Source organism: Dicentrarchus labrax, unplaced genomic scaffold (genome assembly GCF_905237075.1).
Source record: "Dicentrarchus labrax unplaced genomic scaffold, dlabrax2021, whole genome shotgun sequence".
NCBI classification, from domain to species: Eukaryota; Metazoa; Chordata; class Actinopteri; family Moronidae; genus Dicentrarchus; species Dicentrarchus labrax.
This window is the reverse complement of record NW_026136724.1, coordinates 16,306,060-16,323,362: the sequence shown is the minus strand read 5'-3', so window position 1 is coordinate 16,323,362 and position 17,303 is coordinate 16,306,060. Positions and strand designations below refer to the sequence as shown.

General features: G+C 41.8%; 2 protein-coding genes across 24 annotated transcripts in view; both read left to right on the top strand.

Moving 5' to 3' along the window:
• Nucleotides 1-9,137, top strand: part of magi2a (membrane associated guanylate kinase, WW and PDZ domain containing 2a) — a 208,516-nt gene extending 199,379 nt beyond the window's left edge. For 10 of the 22 annotated variants that reach the window (XM_051392363.1, XM_051392362.1, XM_051392361.1 and 7 more), the window contains 2 exons: nt 772-910; nt 4,118-9,137. In XM_051392363.1, the coding sequence (XP_051248323.1) occupies nt 772-910; nt 4,118-4,842 (864 nt within the window). In that variant the 3' untranslated portion in view covers nt 4,843-9,137. Of the gene's footprint in view, nt 1-771; nt 911-1,181; nt 1,320-4,117 lie in introns of those variants that run through there. The other 12 variants (XM_051392369.1, XM_051392373.1, XR_007882556.1 and 9 more) reach the window with 11 other exon arrangements.
• Nucleotides 9,138-12,381: 3,244 nt separating this feature from the next.
• Nucleotides 12,382-17,303, top strand: part of si:dkey-97m3.1 (fatty acyl-CoA reductase 1) — a 52,406-nt gene continuing 47,484 nt past the window's right edge. For both annotated transcript variants that reach the window (XM_051392256.1, XM_051392255.1), the window contains exon 1: nt 12,382-12,586. In XM_051392256.1, coding sequence (XP_051248216.1) covers nt 12,578-12,586 — 9 coding nt within the window. In that variant the 5' untranslated portion in view covers nt 12,382-12,577. The remainder of the gene's footprint in view (nt 12,587-17,303) is intronic.

Below are 17,303 nucleotides of genomic sequence, written 5' to 3'. Positions count from 1 at the left end.
ACAAACAAATGTGCACGAATACTGGGAAGGTGATCTTGTCACCTGAATATTTTTCATTTATTTTAATAAAACAGCTTGTTTTATTAGTTGTTTTCCCAACATTCATAGTGAGTGATAAAAATGGGATGGGTTTCTGCCGGGGTGTCGAGGGGCATGGCCGATTCTGGAGATGGGGAATGAAAGAAAAAAGGCTTTAAGTTTGAGAACCACAGCTCTAAGTAATAATATGTAATACACAAGATTAAAGAAAAGACTTAAATCTAGGTGTGCAGCAGGGTTGCCGCACCTTTCGAAGTTGAGCTCACTCACTCATAATCTTCCAATCTGCTGCTACAACAGCCTACACTCCTCTAGGAAGGTTTTCCACAACACCTTTGAATGGGGATTTGCTCTGTTACCCAATAAGAGCGTTATTGAGGTCGAGCAACGTTCCAGTTCATCCCAGAGGTTGTCGGATGAAGTTGGGGTCGGAGCTCTGTGCGAGTTCTTCCACACAGAGCTCTGTAAATTCTTTTGTGCACAGGGGCATTACCATGATGAAAACAGGAAAGGGCCCTTCCTAAACTGTTACCCCAAAGCCAGAAGCACAGTGCTGTCTAAAATATCGCTCTATGGTGTAGCATTAGATTCTCTTTACTTGGAACAAAGGGGGCTGAATCCAAACCATCAAAAAACACCACTGACCTAAAGTAAAACCAAGTATGCGCACACACACGCACACTTTCTCTTACAGCTTCTTTTACTCTCCTTCACACACATCTTGACATCCAGGTTGGGGACCAAATCATTGAGATCAATGGAGAGAGCACCCGGGACATGACTCATGCCAGAGCCATCGAGCTGATCAAGTCTGGAGGCAGGCGTGTTCGTCTCCTCTTAAAGAGGGGTACAGGGCAGGTCCCAGAGTATGGTAAGTAGCGAAACTTTAATCCGAAGCTTTCCTTGTCTTCAGGATAATTTATTAACTCTCATTTAACTCTTAGACTGTTCTCTCCACTGTCTTAATATCACTTCAACTCTTGATAACACTGTTCTAGCATGCATCTATATTCATGTTATATCTTCTGTCTTTTTTATACTTCTGGTCTTCGCTGTATTCTGTATTTCACTATGCTGTAAAACAACTAATTATTTGTCTCTTCTATCTTGACTAACACTAGTTTATCTTCTGTCCATTTCAGTGACCTATCACTAATTGATTGGTCTAGGTTGTTACTTCCCCTTCTATAGGAATGGTATCTTCCAGTCTCTCCATGTGCATGAAAAGTGACAAGCATGGCTCCCCCTATTTCTTCCTAATGGGCCACTCTAAAGACACGGTTTGTGACCATACGAATGTTTTTCTCTTCACTTAACCCTGGCTTTCTGTGCTGTGGTTTTGTGTGTTGTTTTGTTGTTTAACCACCTGTTCAAGATGTGCACTTTTCAAAATCGGCACGCTGGAGATTTTGCCAATAATCAACAAATATCCCTTCAAGCGGCGAGGAGGTTGTAAAATTAGTCAACATAACTTTCCTCCTGACCGAAAGATAAATTGGCAGCCAACAGCTACCTACGGGGTCCAAAAATATAGCAGTGTGAGTGTTCACCCTGAGTCAGCCAGAGGAGACAAACGTGAAATATTCCGGCAGATTATTTACCCAGTGAAATCTCGGCGCAGCATGAATCCAGCCTGGAAGGGGGACATTTATTCTTGTGACACCGCAGGTAATAAAACTCCAATGCGTCACTCACTGCTGTTTCTTCTGCACCAGCAGTGATGCTCACTTTTTCGCATCCTCCCACTTACAGAGAAAGCCGTTTTTAAGGGAAAACCGTTGCACTAAAGCTCCGCCGCCCCCCAGTAATGCACATTCATCAGCGTTTGGCCTTGGCGTAACCCTCCAACTCTTAAACACAGGAAATCGAGGGTGATGTTGTTTTCCCATGTCTGCCAGCTCCCCCTTTCCAGCCAGTGATTTAATCTATCTGTGTGGAGGGCTTTCGTCATACTCGCCTTGAGGTTGTTTTAAAGCCTTGAAATATGCACACAGGGAGTCTTACTGTGGTCAACAGAAGACGCAGTCCTTTATCATTAGAGATCTTTTGTGTTCTCTCTCTCTCTCGAGTTCCCCCGCTGCCTAAAAGCAGAAGCAGCGTTTTAACCCACATGTTCTGTTCTGTGTGGGCTTGATTCAGCATTTCATCACTCGTAGTTTACAGGCAATTTATTTGCATACTGGAAGGTTATGCAAATCATCTATGGTGATTAATTTGGCTATTTAAAACATTTGCATACTGATGTTCAAAGGAGGTATTTCTGTTTCAGGTTATTTTTAGGAAAAGCTGAACCCAAAATGAAAAACCAAAAGAAATTTAAGAATATAAGCAGTGTAATGTTGGCATATGGTTGTGGGCATGTGCATGAATATTATTGTGTGGCTGTCTGTGTATAGCATTGTGTGTGTTTGTGTGCCTCTATCTAGCGTTAGATCTGCACCCCCAGGGCACGTATTTAACAAAGTCCTGAAAATTGCACTTTTTAATTAAGAATGCTCTGAAAACCGACACAGGAATAGAAGTTCCTAGCTACTTATATCAAAGTGACACTACAGCAAACTAAAGAATGACATCCCATAATTAATCACAAGTATTCTCAGAGAGGATTTAACCTGTGTCAGACTCATTCTTCATTTAAAAATAAAAATTCTCATATTTCCTCTGTGATGTGTTATTCAGTAAAAGATTTCTAGTTAATTCATGAAATGTTGAATCTCTCCAGTGGCAATTAAAATAGTACTCTTTCATTTAAGTGCGATTCCATAAAGGGTGGATGTGTCTACAAGAGACTGAAAAGAGATTAAATAAAGAATGGTCAAAATCAATACATCAGAGGCCAAGATATCATAACCTTTAGTCCTGATTTCTTTAGTCCTTTTGATCCCTATGGGTCAATCAACAGAAACACTAGATCTTCCTATAATGTAACTTTCATCTTTTGTTACACCCCCCATCCCAGGTAAACACCCACTCCAACTCCCCAGTATGTAAGACAAACTTTTTCTTAAAATTTGTACAGAAACTGAAATCACACAAGTACTGTCCCTTGTCTAAACTTGACTAGTAAACTGACTTGTAAAATCACCGGAGTGCCCCTTTAACATGTAATTTACAGCAAGTAGACACCTCCAGAGTTCTCTTATATTAAAAGTGTTTTAAGTATTTTAAAGTGGCAGTATGTTTTTATAACAACAATGGTTATATTTTTTTTTAAAAAGTCAGACATAGCAACAGCTACAGTCAACCAAAAAAGTAAATATTAGATTCACATTCATCAGGTAGACACACACATCACATCAAACACACATTTCTACACACACACTACGCACTTAATGTCACTTGTCTAACTAAGTTTGTTGTACCTGGCATACTGCAGGTAGAAGACTGTGAAATCCCAGCATGCTTAGAAATGACCAGGTACTCTCTCTCCCTCTTAGTCCTGGATCTAATGCGCTCCAGCGCTGCGTGAGAGTCTGCTCATAATTGGGCCTCATGGTGCTGGTGTAGCTAGCCTAGCCTCTGCCCCCTGCCTAGGCCCCGCTGAAAATGACTGATGGCCGAGGGACCGAGACTCATCGGTGCAGAAACAGGAGCTAACAGTCCGTGAGAGTGGAGAGTTGTGGAGGAGCACGCTGTAGATTCACTGCAGCTGCTACACTGGATGCAGACTTCTTTAGGCTTAAGAGAGAGAGAGAGAGAGAGAGAGAGGCATTCGGCCCCTGAGGTTTTCATTCTTGCTAAAGCACCACCCTATTGGGCACATCATCCATTTCATTAAACCTGTTTTCGATTTTCCGCCAAGGTTTTAGATTGGCCGGGGCTTTAAAGAGAGCTATGGGAGGCAGATTGATGTGGTCTAAAAGTAGAGTTGCCCTGTGACACGTTCGGAAGTAGGTTGTAGTGCTGCTCTGATATTTACTTTAATGCTTTTAGCTTGTAGAATAGGAATGATTGCTGTGTTGATTGTTTTTTTTTCGTTTTGATTTAACGTGTGGTTGTGCAGTGGCATGTGTGCAAGCCTTTAATAAGAGTGTGCGCGTTTTCCACGTTGTTGACTGCGTGTATGTGTATGTTCCAGATAATGCCGCCCCATGGGATGCTCGCCCTTCAGCCTCCCCAAGCTTGTCGGAAGTAGCCCCTCCCATCGACAGCCTTTCCATGTCATCGCCTTCATCTCATCTGGCCCCGGCCCCCGACCCACCTCACCTGCCGCCTCTGGACGTCCCTCGAGACACGGTGGCAGGAGACAGCAGGAAGGAGCGTTCAAAGAGTCCCCAGAAGGCCGAGCTGCTAAATACAGATCCGATCAGCCAGGGGAGGAGAGCGGCTACAACCAGTGGGAGCGGAAAAGCTAAAAAGGAGGGTGGCAGGTCCACCCACAAGGGGCACAGGGTGCAGCCCACTACTGAGGGGGAAGGAGGCAAGGAGGGGCAGAGCGGGGAGCCCAAACCTTCCAGGAGCACCAGAGGGAGGTCCAAGGAGAGACATACCGGGGACAACAGAGAGACCACCCAATCTCCCAGCGCCTCCAAGCTCCCGCACACTAACGGGAACAGCAGGGAGGATGTGGAGCGTTACAGTGGCGGGCAGCAGCAGGTGGATTCAGAGCAGAGCAACCCCAGACCCAGGGAACTGGACAGGGGCCTGGGAGAGAGCCGGCCCAGCCTGCCCAACAAGAGCACCAGCAGCAGCGGCAGCGCAGCAGGGAGGAAGGCCACGGTCTCTCCTGGGCCTTGGAAGATCCCTGGATCAGACAAGTTGCCCAGCACACTGCGCACAGGCACGTCCACGCTGAGCAGATAACACCGCGGCTCCAGCAGAATACAGTGGCCACACTCATCTGAACTAAAACCACCCCATCTGGATGAAACTACCATCCCCACACCTTCCTGTGCTCCTTTATCCCCCCTCAATCCCATTCTCCCATAGACCATGGAGTCAAACCCAAGAGGGGGGGGGGCAGGGTGATCTGGACCACGTGTTTTTAGAGTTTTATTTATGATACTGTACTCTAAATTATTTTGAGAAATATTTTACACCCACCACCTTAAGAACTGGAAAATCATCCACTTTAAAAAAAAATTTAAAAAAAGGAAGAGCAAGTAGAATGTGTGTGTAGCGTGGCGGGGAATCCTTCGAGGGGTACAAACTTTGAAGAACTCAATTTTGAGTTCTCCCCAAAAACTGGGGGACAAACATGCAAATATAAACAACTGACAGGAAGCAACTGTCGGTTGCCATTGGAATTTTTATATATATATATATAAATATATATATATCTTCACAATGGAGTCTGTTTTATGAACTGGAATGTTAAAAAAGAAGGTTTGCCTGTTTTTGACAAGAGCGAATGGAACAAAGAGTGACAGCGGAGATGAAATCTACTCATCAACAGAACTTTGCCTTAACAGAGACTGTATGGGGCCTGAATCTGTCTTGAATAATCTATCAGATGATTATAGACATAGATATATTATAATTGAATATGAATATGTGGGATCATTTTGTAAATAAGATCATCTTTTAATGAACAGAACCTTAGTTGAGCCGATGGAAAATTCTAGCCCGCGCAAACATGGATAAGAAACATTCACCACATCGACTTCTCCCTCTTCTACCCTCCCGTTCAGCCCTGTGACTGCGGTTTGGGGTCTCGGCGCGGCCTGCTGCGGTCGACTGCACGCTTGAATCATCCCAAGTTCAGCGGGGTCGGGGTCGGGGTGGGGGTTGGTGGCGGGGGGTGTCGTATCTATCCATTTTTTCCCATTTCTTGTGCTTAACGAACAAAGCAATCCACGACGGTGGTGTCCAGCCGGATGCTGAGAAGAAGAGGCTCGCGTGATACCGACCGAGGGGCAGAGTGCCTTAGACTGACAGAGAGGTTGGCTTTTAAGTCAAAGGTTCAACTCCAAAACACTTAAGAGGGTTCAAAACAGGCTGCTATACAACACCAACTTTACAGATATAAATAATAAACAGTATTTTTTCAGATACGAGTGTGATATGGTGAAATACATAATTTATTTCACGAGCTTATGTATGAAAATTAGTCCATTAGCAAGAGGTATTGACGGTCCTTATTTGTGCAAGTGGTTCTTTCTGGGTCATGGTAGTTTTCATTACTGATTTCTTAATGAGGTCTGACACTAGTAATTTCCATGAAGAATGATATAATCAGATGTCAGCGCGGAGCAGAGCGTCGCACCCAAACCAAAACTAAACCAGTGAAAAATCTGATATTGAATCAATCTCGCATGTCGAAAGCTCGCCCGCCTAACAACGTGTAACCTGAATGAATGAACGCCCTCAATTTGAAAATGAAACACTTCTATCATTTCCAGGTCGACTGAGGAGACGGTTTGCACCTGTCGCAGCCACTATCAGCTGCTGAGTTTGATTTGTTTCAGGTGATTCTGTCTACACTGTGTGATATTAAGCAGTACATCTCCAAGCCAAAGCTCCCCGTAGATTTCCATTTGTCTGAGCATACACATTACCTGCCCCAGAATTTGACTCAATTTGAAGGTTACGTGTTACACCATAAATGTCCAGGTGTACATTTTATACAACTTGACATCTCCCTAAGCTCTGCCCCCCCTTAGTTACTGTTGCTATGCTTGTCAATCTCTCCACTCTGGTTGGGTTTACAGTGATAGCGATGGCAGATTTTACAACTCCAAGTTCTTGATCATTTTTGACACAATGGGTCCTTTGTTTGAGACAGAAGTAAACAAAAAGCTGCTTCTCATTTCTAGCTGCCGGCTGACATTGACAACTCTCACTGGCAGATTTGATCTGCTCTAACTAGTTAGCTAATTAGGCTAATTCTAGCTCCATGAGCCGGCTCCAGACTGTCTCTGGCTGACTCGTTTAAAACAAGCATCCTGGCTTCTCGCTTTATTTGGATAGTCCATCTACAGATGGTTTATAGAGTACATTTCAACAGCTTATTGCTTAGGTAGGTAGGTAGGTAGATAGATAGATAGATAGATAGATAGATAGATAGATAGATAGATAGATAGATAGATAGATAGATAGATAGATAGATAGATAGATAGATAGAAAGATAGATTTATTTATCCTGAGGGAAATTCAAGACAACCGTTCCACCTGGTTAAATCTTTACTGAGGAGCTGGAAGCGTCAGCGTGTCCAAACAGAAAGTGAAGATTTTCCACACGCTTTGATCCATGCAATATATAAAAGCTTTTATGTGCTCCGATGAAGGTCAGATAGACTGAAAGCTTTCTGAATAAAGGGATGTATTGCATGGATGTAAGCAGATATCTTCACTTTTTCACTACACCTTTCACTGGTTAAGATTCAACAATTCAACCGTTTCCTGATATTGCACAGCTGTGGTTAAGGTTTGGTTAGGTTTAGGCACAAAAAACATTTTGGTTAGGGTATGTTCCTGCGTTACACTCCAAAGATAATCTGTTAAAGATCTACAGACAAAGCAAAACCGTTACAAATACTCTATAAACTATCTGTAGGCGGGCTGTACAAATAAACTGTTACTGAATCTTACAAAAAGGGGTTTTAAATATGCATTTGGTGGCTACATACGTGACATTATGCTAAAGGACTGAGGCTAAAGCTGCATGTTCCAGGCACAAAGTTGGAAGTAAAGAAACAGCATTTCTCTTATACTGCAGGGTAGAGTTAGTCCTAGCTTTTTAAGTATGATAATAAAAACTGTAAGATCAGACTGTTATTCATTCTAACTTAACACCGTGTGGCTGTACAGCTTATGTATGTGTTTGTATTCCTCAAGCAGTGTGTTTTTACTGTTAGGGTCGCAAGAGAAAACTCTTTTAGGATGACCACAACACTATCTCGGGTCACTGGTTGGAGTGTGAACTTCAAATCCAACAAAGAGCAGGATAGAACTGTAACATTAGCTAGCTAGTAAACTAGTTAGTCAGACATTATAACGATTGCAGCTCACATTAGAGCAGATAATCACACTGTTGAATCCATTCCTTACACTTTTGTCTCTGTGGATTTTGGTTTTGGAAAGGCAAAAAAAAAATCTCTTAATTAAACTCTTTAACTGCTGACTAATGCTCGTACGGCTGCCCCCACGCACACTGCTTCAACATGTGAAGAAATCCAAAGTTTGACAGGCCTGCAGTGCCTAGTTACGGTTGCTAAGCTGTGATTGAACGCTCGCTGTTCAGGGGCGGGGTTTACGCCAAAAAAAAGGTCAATTTTGAGGTCAGAAAATCTTTTCAAAGCGTCTGCAGAAAGTGGTACATTTTCCTCTGAATGAGCGACAAGTGGTAATACCAGAACAAAAAGGTTTCCTCTCCTTCCTCTGCTGAGGGAAGTGCAAACAGTGTTTAAAGAATAAAAGAGCAAAGGGACACAAGTCATTATGTTTGCCATTGTGATCCGTAATTACACAAGGAATAAGCAGCCTGACTTTAAAGCACAATCTCACACAGAGGAGTTTGGGATGTGAATTATTATGTCGGTGAAAATTATCAGCCAGGCTCAACCATTCAGTCACTTGTAGATGGAGCCCAGGGACAATATTACGAAAAACTAAGCCCCAAATCTAAATTTCACATTTTGTCAGACTATAGGTAGCAAATGCTGCCTACATACTGTACCGTCAATGCTCATTTGCTCCTTTTTATTTTGTGACTTTTGTTTGAAGCAGCAACAAAAAAAAAAAGTGTGTATTTTTGCTCAACCTTTGCACAACTCACTGCTTTCCACATCTGAGCTGTCTCAATTGAGCCAAAATGTAGGTAGTTTTTCTACAGAAAGCAAAAAAAAAAAGACATCTAGAGGGTTTTTTTTTTTTGGCGTGTGTTGAAATAACGGCACGCGCTGCACCATGGACTCCCACCCAAGCGGCTCAGTATCACTGTGTAGTGTTAGCGGTGTGTAGACCCTGAACAAATATCTCTATAAATATGACTCAGTGTACTATTGATGGTCACAAAGACTGTAAGTGAAGCAACTATTTTTATGAAATGCAACACTATGGATATATTAACTTTTGCAAAAATCTTGTTTACCTGTATGATATTCTGAAACGCTGTCAAAATAAAAGAGAATCTTGCCACATGACAGATTTATTTAGGACATGCTGCTGTGTGATTTATTATGGGTGTTTTTTTTATATTAGTTCATATAAAAGATGTGCATGTGTAACACTTTACTTTAACCCCTTATGTTCATGGGTTAAGCAGTATATACTCGCTTATAACACACTATCATCACACATGGTTGTAAACAGATATAAGGTAATTCTAAGTGTTTTATTAATGTATTTGTGATTGATACCACAGATATTATTTGCTTTCTTGATACCACTGGTATCACTCTAATGTATGTACAATAAATATGTAGCCTGTTAGCTTAGCTTAGGAAATGGGGGCAATAGCTGATGTCTGTAAAACCACAAATAGTCATTTTTACACTTTGGTTTTTGAACATGTTAAACAAACAAGACCAGTTACAGAAGAAGTTGTAGTTGTTGACAAACACTTAAAATATGCCCCTTATGTACAGTTACCATATAGAGAACAACCCGTTTATTAATTATATACTGCTTGTAAATGTTAAATAGGCAGGGGTTAAAATAAGGTGTTACTAGTGTTACAAAAAGCGTCATGAAGTTATTTTTAAAAAACCTCTTCAGAGCTTCTTTCTTAAAATGTTTATAGTGTTGTAATGTCCCCATTTGGCCACGTGGAGGCAGAGAATAGAAAATCCCATGCTTTAATGTCCTGTGTGCACATTCTCCATGTCTCCACCAGAGGTCAGTATAGACCAGGCTTGTATTTTTATGCTGCTTTGTTTCATAATTGTTGAACTTACATAAAGTTATTAGTGAGACATTTCCTCTTTTTATCATCCAGTGCGATGTTATGATTTCATAAACTGGAGAATATTGTGTATTTTAATGCATGTGCACTATATGATCATACATGGGTGTATAGACTTCCTCCACTTGATATTGTGGTTTTCACCGGTACATCCTGTTGCAATACTCAAGAAAATCATGTGAAATACAGATGACAGTTAGTGTTATGGTTAATTTAAGATGGGATTTTAGATTTAAACAAACCTTAAATTAATTTAATGTATCCTAGGTCTGTCTCTTATCTCCCTTATATCTTCTTGTGAACAAAATGACAGTTTATTTGACCATATATCTAGCATTAGGGAGGTGTCTACATGCTGCCTGTATACAGGGATCTATGCAACAAACAGGCAGGAAAGAGACACAAAAGAAAAACACAGGGCGAGAGATGAAGCACTGCAGAAGCGAGGCGACGAGCTCTCCTGCAGAGGCAGCGCTGGTCGGGGCTGCCTGCTGCCAGCTGGAAGCTGCTGGCTGGTGCCTGTATTCTCCACAGGGGTGAATCAATCCAGAGCTGTGCTCATCTATCCACCGGGAGAACGACGAGCCTGGTGCAGGCCTCAACAGACTGCTCTGCTCTTCCTGAAGACACACCAAGGACAAGGAGTACAGAAGATAGAACCACCTTCTGCATGTTTATCAGATAGCACTCAAAGGCAATAACTAATATTTTATACACTTCTGGGATCAAATCAGTAGTAATATTCTGCAGACAAAGTGTTCTACAGCAAGTTTGATGAGGTGAAACTCATCCAAGCTGCACAAATGACTGTTTGCCAGCATGGCCCACATCCCTGGATCTCAGTTGCGTCTGACAGCACCACAAACTGTCCTAATGTGTCTCCCAAAGAACAAACACACACACACACACACACACACACACACACAGTAATGTTACTGACAGTAGCCATGACTCAGATTTTCACAGCAGTGTTTGATGGATTGCTTTACCTCCTCCGCCAAAATGTCTCTTGTGTTCTCCCCTCACTGCAATTGCTTCATCATCAACGCCAAACATATTGCCATTAAAATTACTGCAGTGCGGAGATAACTCAAAGTATACAATGCTTCAAGAGGATCTTTAACAGCATCTCCAGTGAATGTCTGGTCCCCTCATTTTCTGAGAGTTGCAGGGAAAATAATCAACTTATTTGGGAGCAACAGAGACTCTAGAAGGCCCTGAGCATGCATTGTTCCATGCTTGGTAATCTATTCCAACTTAAATAATGCATAAAGTGTTAAAGCCATGCCTTTTTAATGTCAAACATATCTGAAATCTGCAAGCAATTTAAACATGTTGGACGCATCTGAGGACAACAAGGATTACCTGCAGAGGAGGCAAAGGGTTGCCCTGTTCCCGTGTGCCACTTTGAGGTTTGTGGGTCAAAGCCAGCTCTTTATGCCTTCTTTCTGACACACTGTGTTTAAAGTGGCATCGCCTTCAAATGGTTGGGAAGAAAGCCAACAGGCACGCGCACAAGCACACATGTAAATGACGTATTAAACATGATCTGGAACTGTCTGCCAAACCTGCTCGACCATGCACTGAGTGGCATTCTGTCTTCATACTCAGCTGAACAGAGATTTATTTTGTTGATTATATTATAGTTATTGCTCAGCTCGAGCGCAAAGCAAAGTCTGTGCCCTTCAGCTAAGTGCAGTGAAACAAACTGTGAGTCATAATCAAAGCTGTAAGATGTGGAATAAAGGCACCAACTGGAGTTTTAAGTGTCCTCCAGGTAACAGGCGGTATTTGATGCCTGGTACTTGATAACTTTAATTATACATCAGTGTTCTGCAACCAGGGAGGCAAATGATCTGCCTTGCATGTTTTTTTTTTTTTTTTTATGTGGGTGTCAATAGAAAAAAAGGGTCCTGTTCCAATGTGATGCTTAAGCTGCAGAATGAAAAATGGGTTCAGTTTAAGAGCGATCAATGGATCATTTTATGTTAGGACATAAGTCGTGTACTGTTTCAGGTCATTCAGAGACACTTAAAGTTTATCGCATCCTTGAGTGAATGTGGATAATGTTCAGATTTAGGGGTGAGCAAGTTGATTTGATATCATGCCTTTCTAGAAATAAATGGTCAATAAATTGAGTTTTTCAGGCTATATTTTAAAAAATGATTATTACAGGCTGCATTTTTTTTCTTGGATCCCAGTATACACCACAAGTATACAATGAAACCCCTCTGATACAAGAAAAAACACATATATATTTGTGTTTGACATATGCCGAACTTAATATTTTGATAATTCAGAAAAAAAAATCCTACTTCCCACTTGTCAAAGAACAAGGATCAAGCAAGCCACGTTAACTTCCCAGATTTTTGAATGAAATTTGACGTGACTCTCGTTCTGCATACCACAGAGCGGCGTGTACCGGCGGGACTAGGGGAGGGCCCACGGGCGGGGTAACGCGCCCTGCCCACTCAGTATCTCGTATTTGTGTAGCAGTCTGTCTAGCCGCAGTAGTCCGCAGACAGGCAGGCAGTCAGTCAGTCGGCGGGGCCGAACCGGGCTTTTTTGACGGTGGAAGTAGCCCAGCAGCCAGAGCCCAGGGGCGGCCGGTGGGAGGAGGCAGAGAGTCCGCAGCTGCCGCACCGCACAGCCTCTTTGATAACCGCAAGAAGAAGGAGTCTCCCGCGTTAACCGATGTCAACGGTATGCAGCATTTTAATGTATTCGTATCCTAAAACGTGGGGGGCGGGGGGGGGTTTGTTTATCAGGATTTTTAAAATATGGATCTAGGGAGGCAGCGATCTGTCGTGGCACGCCGCTGCCGCAGCATCTTTCACTGGTTTTGTCGGCTGTGTGGTTGGAGCAGCGGGAGTCAGCATCAACACACCGGGGCTGAAACCGGTGAAAATGTCTCCGAGCTTACCCAGGTGGTTAAAAAAAATAATTTAATAATTAATAGGTTAGTGCTGTTTTTTTTTTTTTTTTTTTTTGTTTTTTTTTAATACCAGTCGTTTGTGTTCAGTCCAAAACATGGAACCTTGTGTGAGGAGGGAGAGCGCAGTTAGCTCGAAGTTGTGGCCGCGTTCGAGAGCAGGTCGGCGGGCAGCCGGGCAGCTCGAGCCGCAGTCAGCGTGGAGCAGCAGCTGACGCGAGTTAGCAGTCGTTAGCGCTAACGAGACGGGAAGTTGAGGACAGAGACCTTCAAAATAAGAAGCTAAATAGTTTTCAATGTGTGTAATATTTATGAAGCACCTGATTTTTATTTTATTTTTTTAATGAATAGATGTGTTAAATCATCTTACGGCGAGTAATGTGTGAAGAAAACTATATTTAAGGATAATAAAATAGGCACACATGTGACCTTTTTTTGTTTTGTAAGTGGTTTCACATCATGGGCGTAATAAGTTTTCAATACTATGTGATTATAAAATATTAATTTTACCCTAAAGTACCAGTTTACTTCAAAAAGCCCATACAACAATGCAAATTCATCATTTTGTTTAGGATTTCTGCACAAAGTGTAATCACATGGGACCTGTTTCACAAGTAGACCTGTTTTTAAATTTGACCTGCAGCCTAATTGTCCGCACCCACACTTGCCTCACAAACCTTTACTGAAAAGCGCCTTGAAGGCATTGCTGAATGCACTTTTGTTTGCTTTGTTTTGTGGCCTGTAAGTGGTTGCATGTTATGGGCGTAAGAAGTTTTCCATACTATTTGTTACCATCAAACAATTTCACCCTAAAGTACCAATTTATTTTGAAAAGCTCCTACAACTATCCCAATTCATCATACTGCTTTATGACTTATTTATGTTCCTCTACGTGTGTGTGTGTGTGTGTGTGTGTGTGTGTGTGTGAATGAATAATTGATTAATTGATTAGTGGATGGACAGAAAATACCAACTAATTTGTTAATTGCTAAGGTTTCAAGTTAAAGGTAGGAAGGAGTTGCTGCTTTTCTATATTAATTAAAATATCTTTTGACTGTTGGTTACCACAGTCTCATGAAATTAGAATTGACACTTTAAAATATTGAATCCCGTTTTATAAAGTGACTAAAGATAATTGTTGCAGCTGTAATGTTGGTACTCTTCTTACTTTCACTTTTTTTTTTACTGTTTTTATTTTGAAATGTTGTACCGGAAGTGCTTTTACACATTCATTCCATGTTGACACATTCGAATATCGAATGTAGAACGCGGGCATGGATTTGTGAAAAGCGTCAATTTACATTACATTGTGTTCTTTTTTAGAATATAGTGTGTGTGTGTGTGTGTGTGTGTGTGTGTGTGTGTGTGATGTGGAGGCGAACCGTTTGAATCACCTCCCCTCTGATGAGGTCTTGCTCAGCGGTCTGGCTGACAGAAAGCCCAGCTGACTCATGACTGTGCAACTGGGCAGCAGCTTGTGTTCAGATCACAGCTGGACTCGATTTGATTTAGATTCCCTCCCATATGGGTCCACATCAGACCCTAATATTTGTTTTAAAAAAAAAAAATTCCCTTACAGACCCCAGATCTGAGAAGATTCATACTTGAGAGACAAGTTTTACTCTGGAACAGTTTTACATTTTTGAACAGGAAAGTAAACTCAGATGACAGGCGTGCCTTCATAACCACTGGACTAGCCTGCTCTACAGTCTACTGCACACTTCTCCACTCACCCTGTGTGCATCATCATGATAATTGCTGTTGTTAAGGGTCATACGTTACATAAATCTACCTTTTTCCCTTTTAATTCTACAGTAAAGGGTGTCATGTCCCCCTAAAATTTGATTTATGGACTTTAGAGAGTAGCTAATTATATATTTTTTTGTTAAATTATGAAAAGTGAAACCCTAAAACTTTGTTTGTGTATTTTAATTTTCCGGCCTTGCAAGCCCATTGAGTAAGAGCTTATGGTGGCTAAGTGATTACTTGATGGGCTTTTTTATTTGTTACTAATATAGCTTTTTATTAGCTCCAGGAACCACCTCAGACAAGCTGTCGAACAGAGACACTTAAGTTGTATCAAAACTTTAAAGCAGGGCTGCACCTAAGTGTTATTTTCCTCATCGATTTATCTTTTTTTTTTCTCTCTCTCTCTCTCTCTGAATGTAATCGTTTTGTCAATCGAGCAGTGGCCTGCCATCCGTCCAAAACCCACAAAATATTCAGTTTCCAATAATATAAAACAGAACAGCATTAATCCTCACATTTGAGAAGCTGGAACCAGAACATGTTTTTATATAAACTGCAAACTGTGAGCAGATTCCCACAAAAGGTGTTTTTGATGCGTGATCATAAATTTAGCTCGCCACCATCTGAGCTATAATCGGCAAAATGAGAGAAGTGTCTTGAGCTGGTTTCTAAATCGGGATCACAAATAGAGCTCTAATTACCATCAAGAGATGACCTATATTTTGTTCTCAGATAAGTGTTAGGTTAGGTGTACACGCATGTGTGCTCCTTTTTATATATTTAGAGCTGCATGCAGCGGGGGGGGGATTTTATGTTCAACCTGACTTCCTTCATGGCTTGTGAAATCACACATCTGGCTGCTGATTTTACTGCACGTTGCTAAAGAGCTGTTGGATTTCACCAATGCTGCAAGGCAGATTTAGAAAGTCCCTCTTTTGTCTTCCGTGTTCATACCCTGCCTTGTTTACACATGTAACATCTAACCCTTACCTGCAGCCACAACTGTTCCCACAGACCCCCCCCCATAAGCTCCCCTCTTCCATTATCCTTTCTCTGCTTTACACTTTTCTTTCCCTCCTGTTGCAGGTCGCCATAAATCTTTTAAGATGCTAAGTAGACGTGTTTCTGCTCTTTCCAATCCTCCTCCGTGCATTTCCATACCACAGACAGTAGTAATGTGGTGTGGTGAGTGAGTGCAGAGAGGCATGATGGGAGAGCAGCAGCGTGGGAGCTGTTTCTTCCTCGCATCTCTTCTGTCCAGTTTTCAGGGCGGTTTAAGGAGGCTGTGATGTAAAGTTCTGGTCTAGGGGTGCGAGGATTGCAGCGTGCTTCCTCTTCAGCGGATAAACGGCCACTGCCAGGATGTGAATCTCTTTATACTGTCGGCGCTGTCAGTCAGTGCGAGTGTCTGTGGAGGAGGAGAAGAAGCCATATTGAACAACCTTTGGCTGATTTTTATCATTCAGTCCTGTTTAACTGTGATGTAACATGGAATCGATCACATGTACATGTCATTCTGGACATTTCAAGAAGTACTGTTTAAAGTCGGATTGATTTCTCCCCTCCAAGGGAATTCTTTAAATGACCATACATCACTCGAAGGAATGAAACTAAAAGCAGATTTTATATGACTGTCTTCAAAGATCGAGTAAAGCGAGATGTCATTAGCTTAAAGTATCGGACGTTTTAGGTCATGGATCAACATTTGTATCAATACGGTCAGAACAATGTTAGGAATAGTTTGATATGCACCTAGGATTCAACGATTGGTTAGTTTTCATTATTGATTAATCCGGTGATCATTTTCGTGATCTATCAAATGGCAGGAAAAAAGTCACAGCTGACCTCCGTTAGCAGAAAATCTTCACAATTCAGGAGAAACTGAGGAAGAATATTTGTCATTTTTAGTGAAAAAATGACAAACTAATCATCAAAATGGTTGCTTTCTGTCACTTGATTAATTATTTAATTGTTAAGGGTCATAGCAATGTTCATGGTGATCCTCTGGGAACCATCACTGTTGTGCTTTAATGTAATGCTTCCTGTCATTGTTCTAGAGGAAAGACTTGTTACTGGCATTTGTTGTTGTGCTTTTTTTTTTTTTTTTTTTTTTTTTTTGGATTCGCTCAAGCTGTTTAACTTCATTATTCACATTGTTAGCTTTTCCACTTAATGCCAACAACAACATGCCGAAACAACTAGACAAACGACACTGGATGCTTCATCTCTGCTGTAATGTGACAGTGTGAGACGTTACAGATTGTTCTTTCCTTGATTACTCGTACTGTCTTCTCACCACAGGATGGTCCCCTCTGCGTTTACCTCATGCCAGTCAAACCAGTATCACCTGGCGTAGCGGCTAAATGGCTCTCCAGCATAAATCGTAAATGCTGCAGTTCAAGAGGAAAACACAGAAAGGCCGCATAAAACGCACAGTAAATAGAAAATGCAGGTGTTAAATGCTAAAAGGAATGAAAACTGAATCGGCTAAAAGTAGCACAGGGTGTAGCTGTCGTTGTTTCTAATGAAGGAGGGGTGTCCCTGCACCTGTGGTTGGCTGGATTCTCAAGGGAGAATCCAGATTTGGTTTGAATCAGCATTTGGTGCAAAGGCTGTGAGGCTGTGGGGCCATGGGAGGGAGGGAGGGAGGGTGTTCACCTTCAGGGTAGTCCTGTTAAGGAGGAGGACTATCCTGAAGGTGATTCTGAACAAACCACACAAGTATGTTTGCATGTGTCA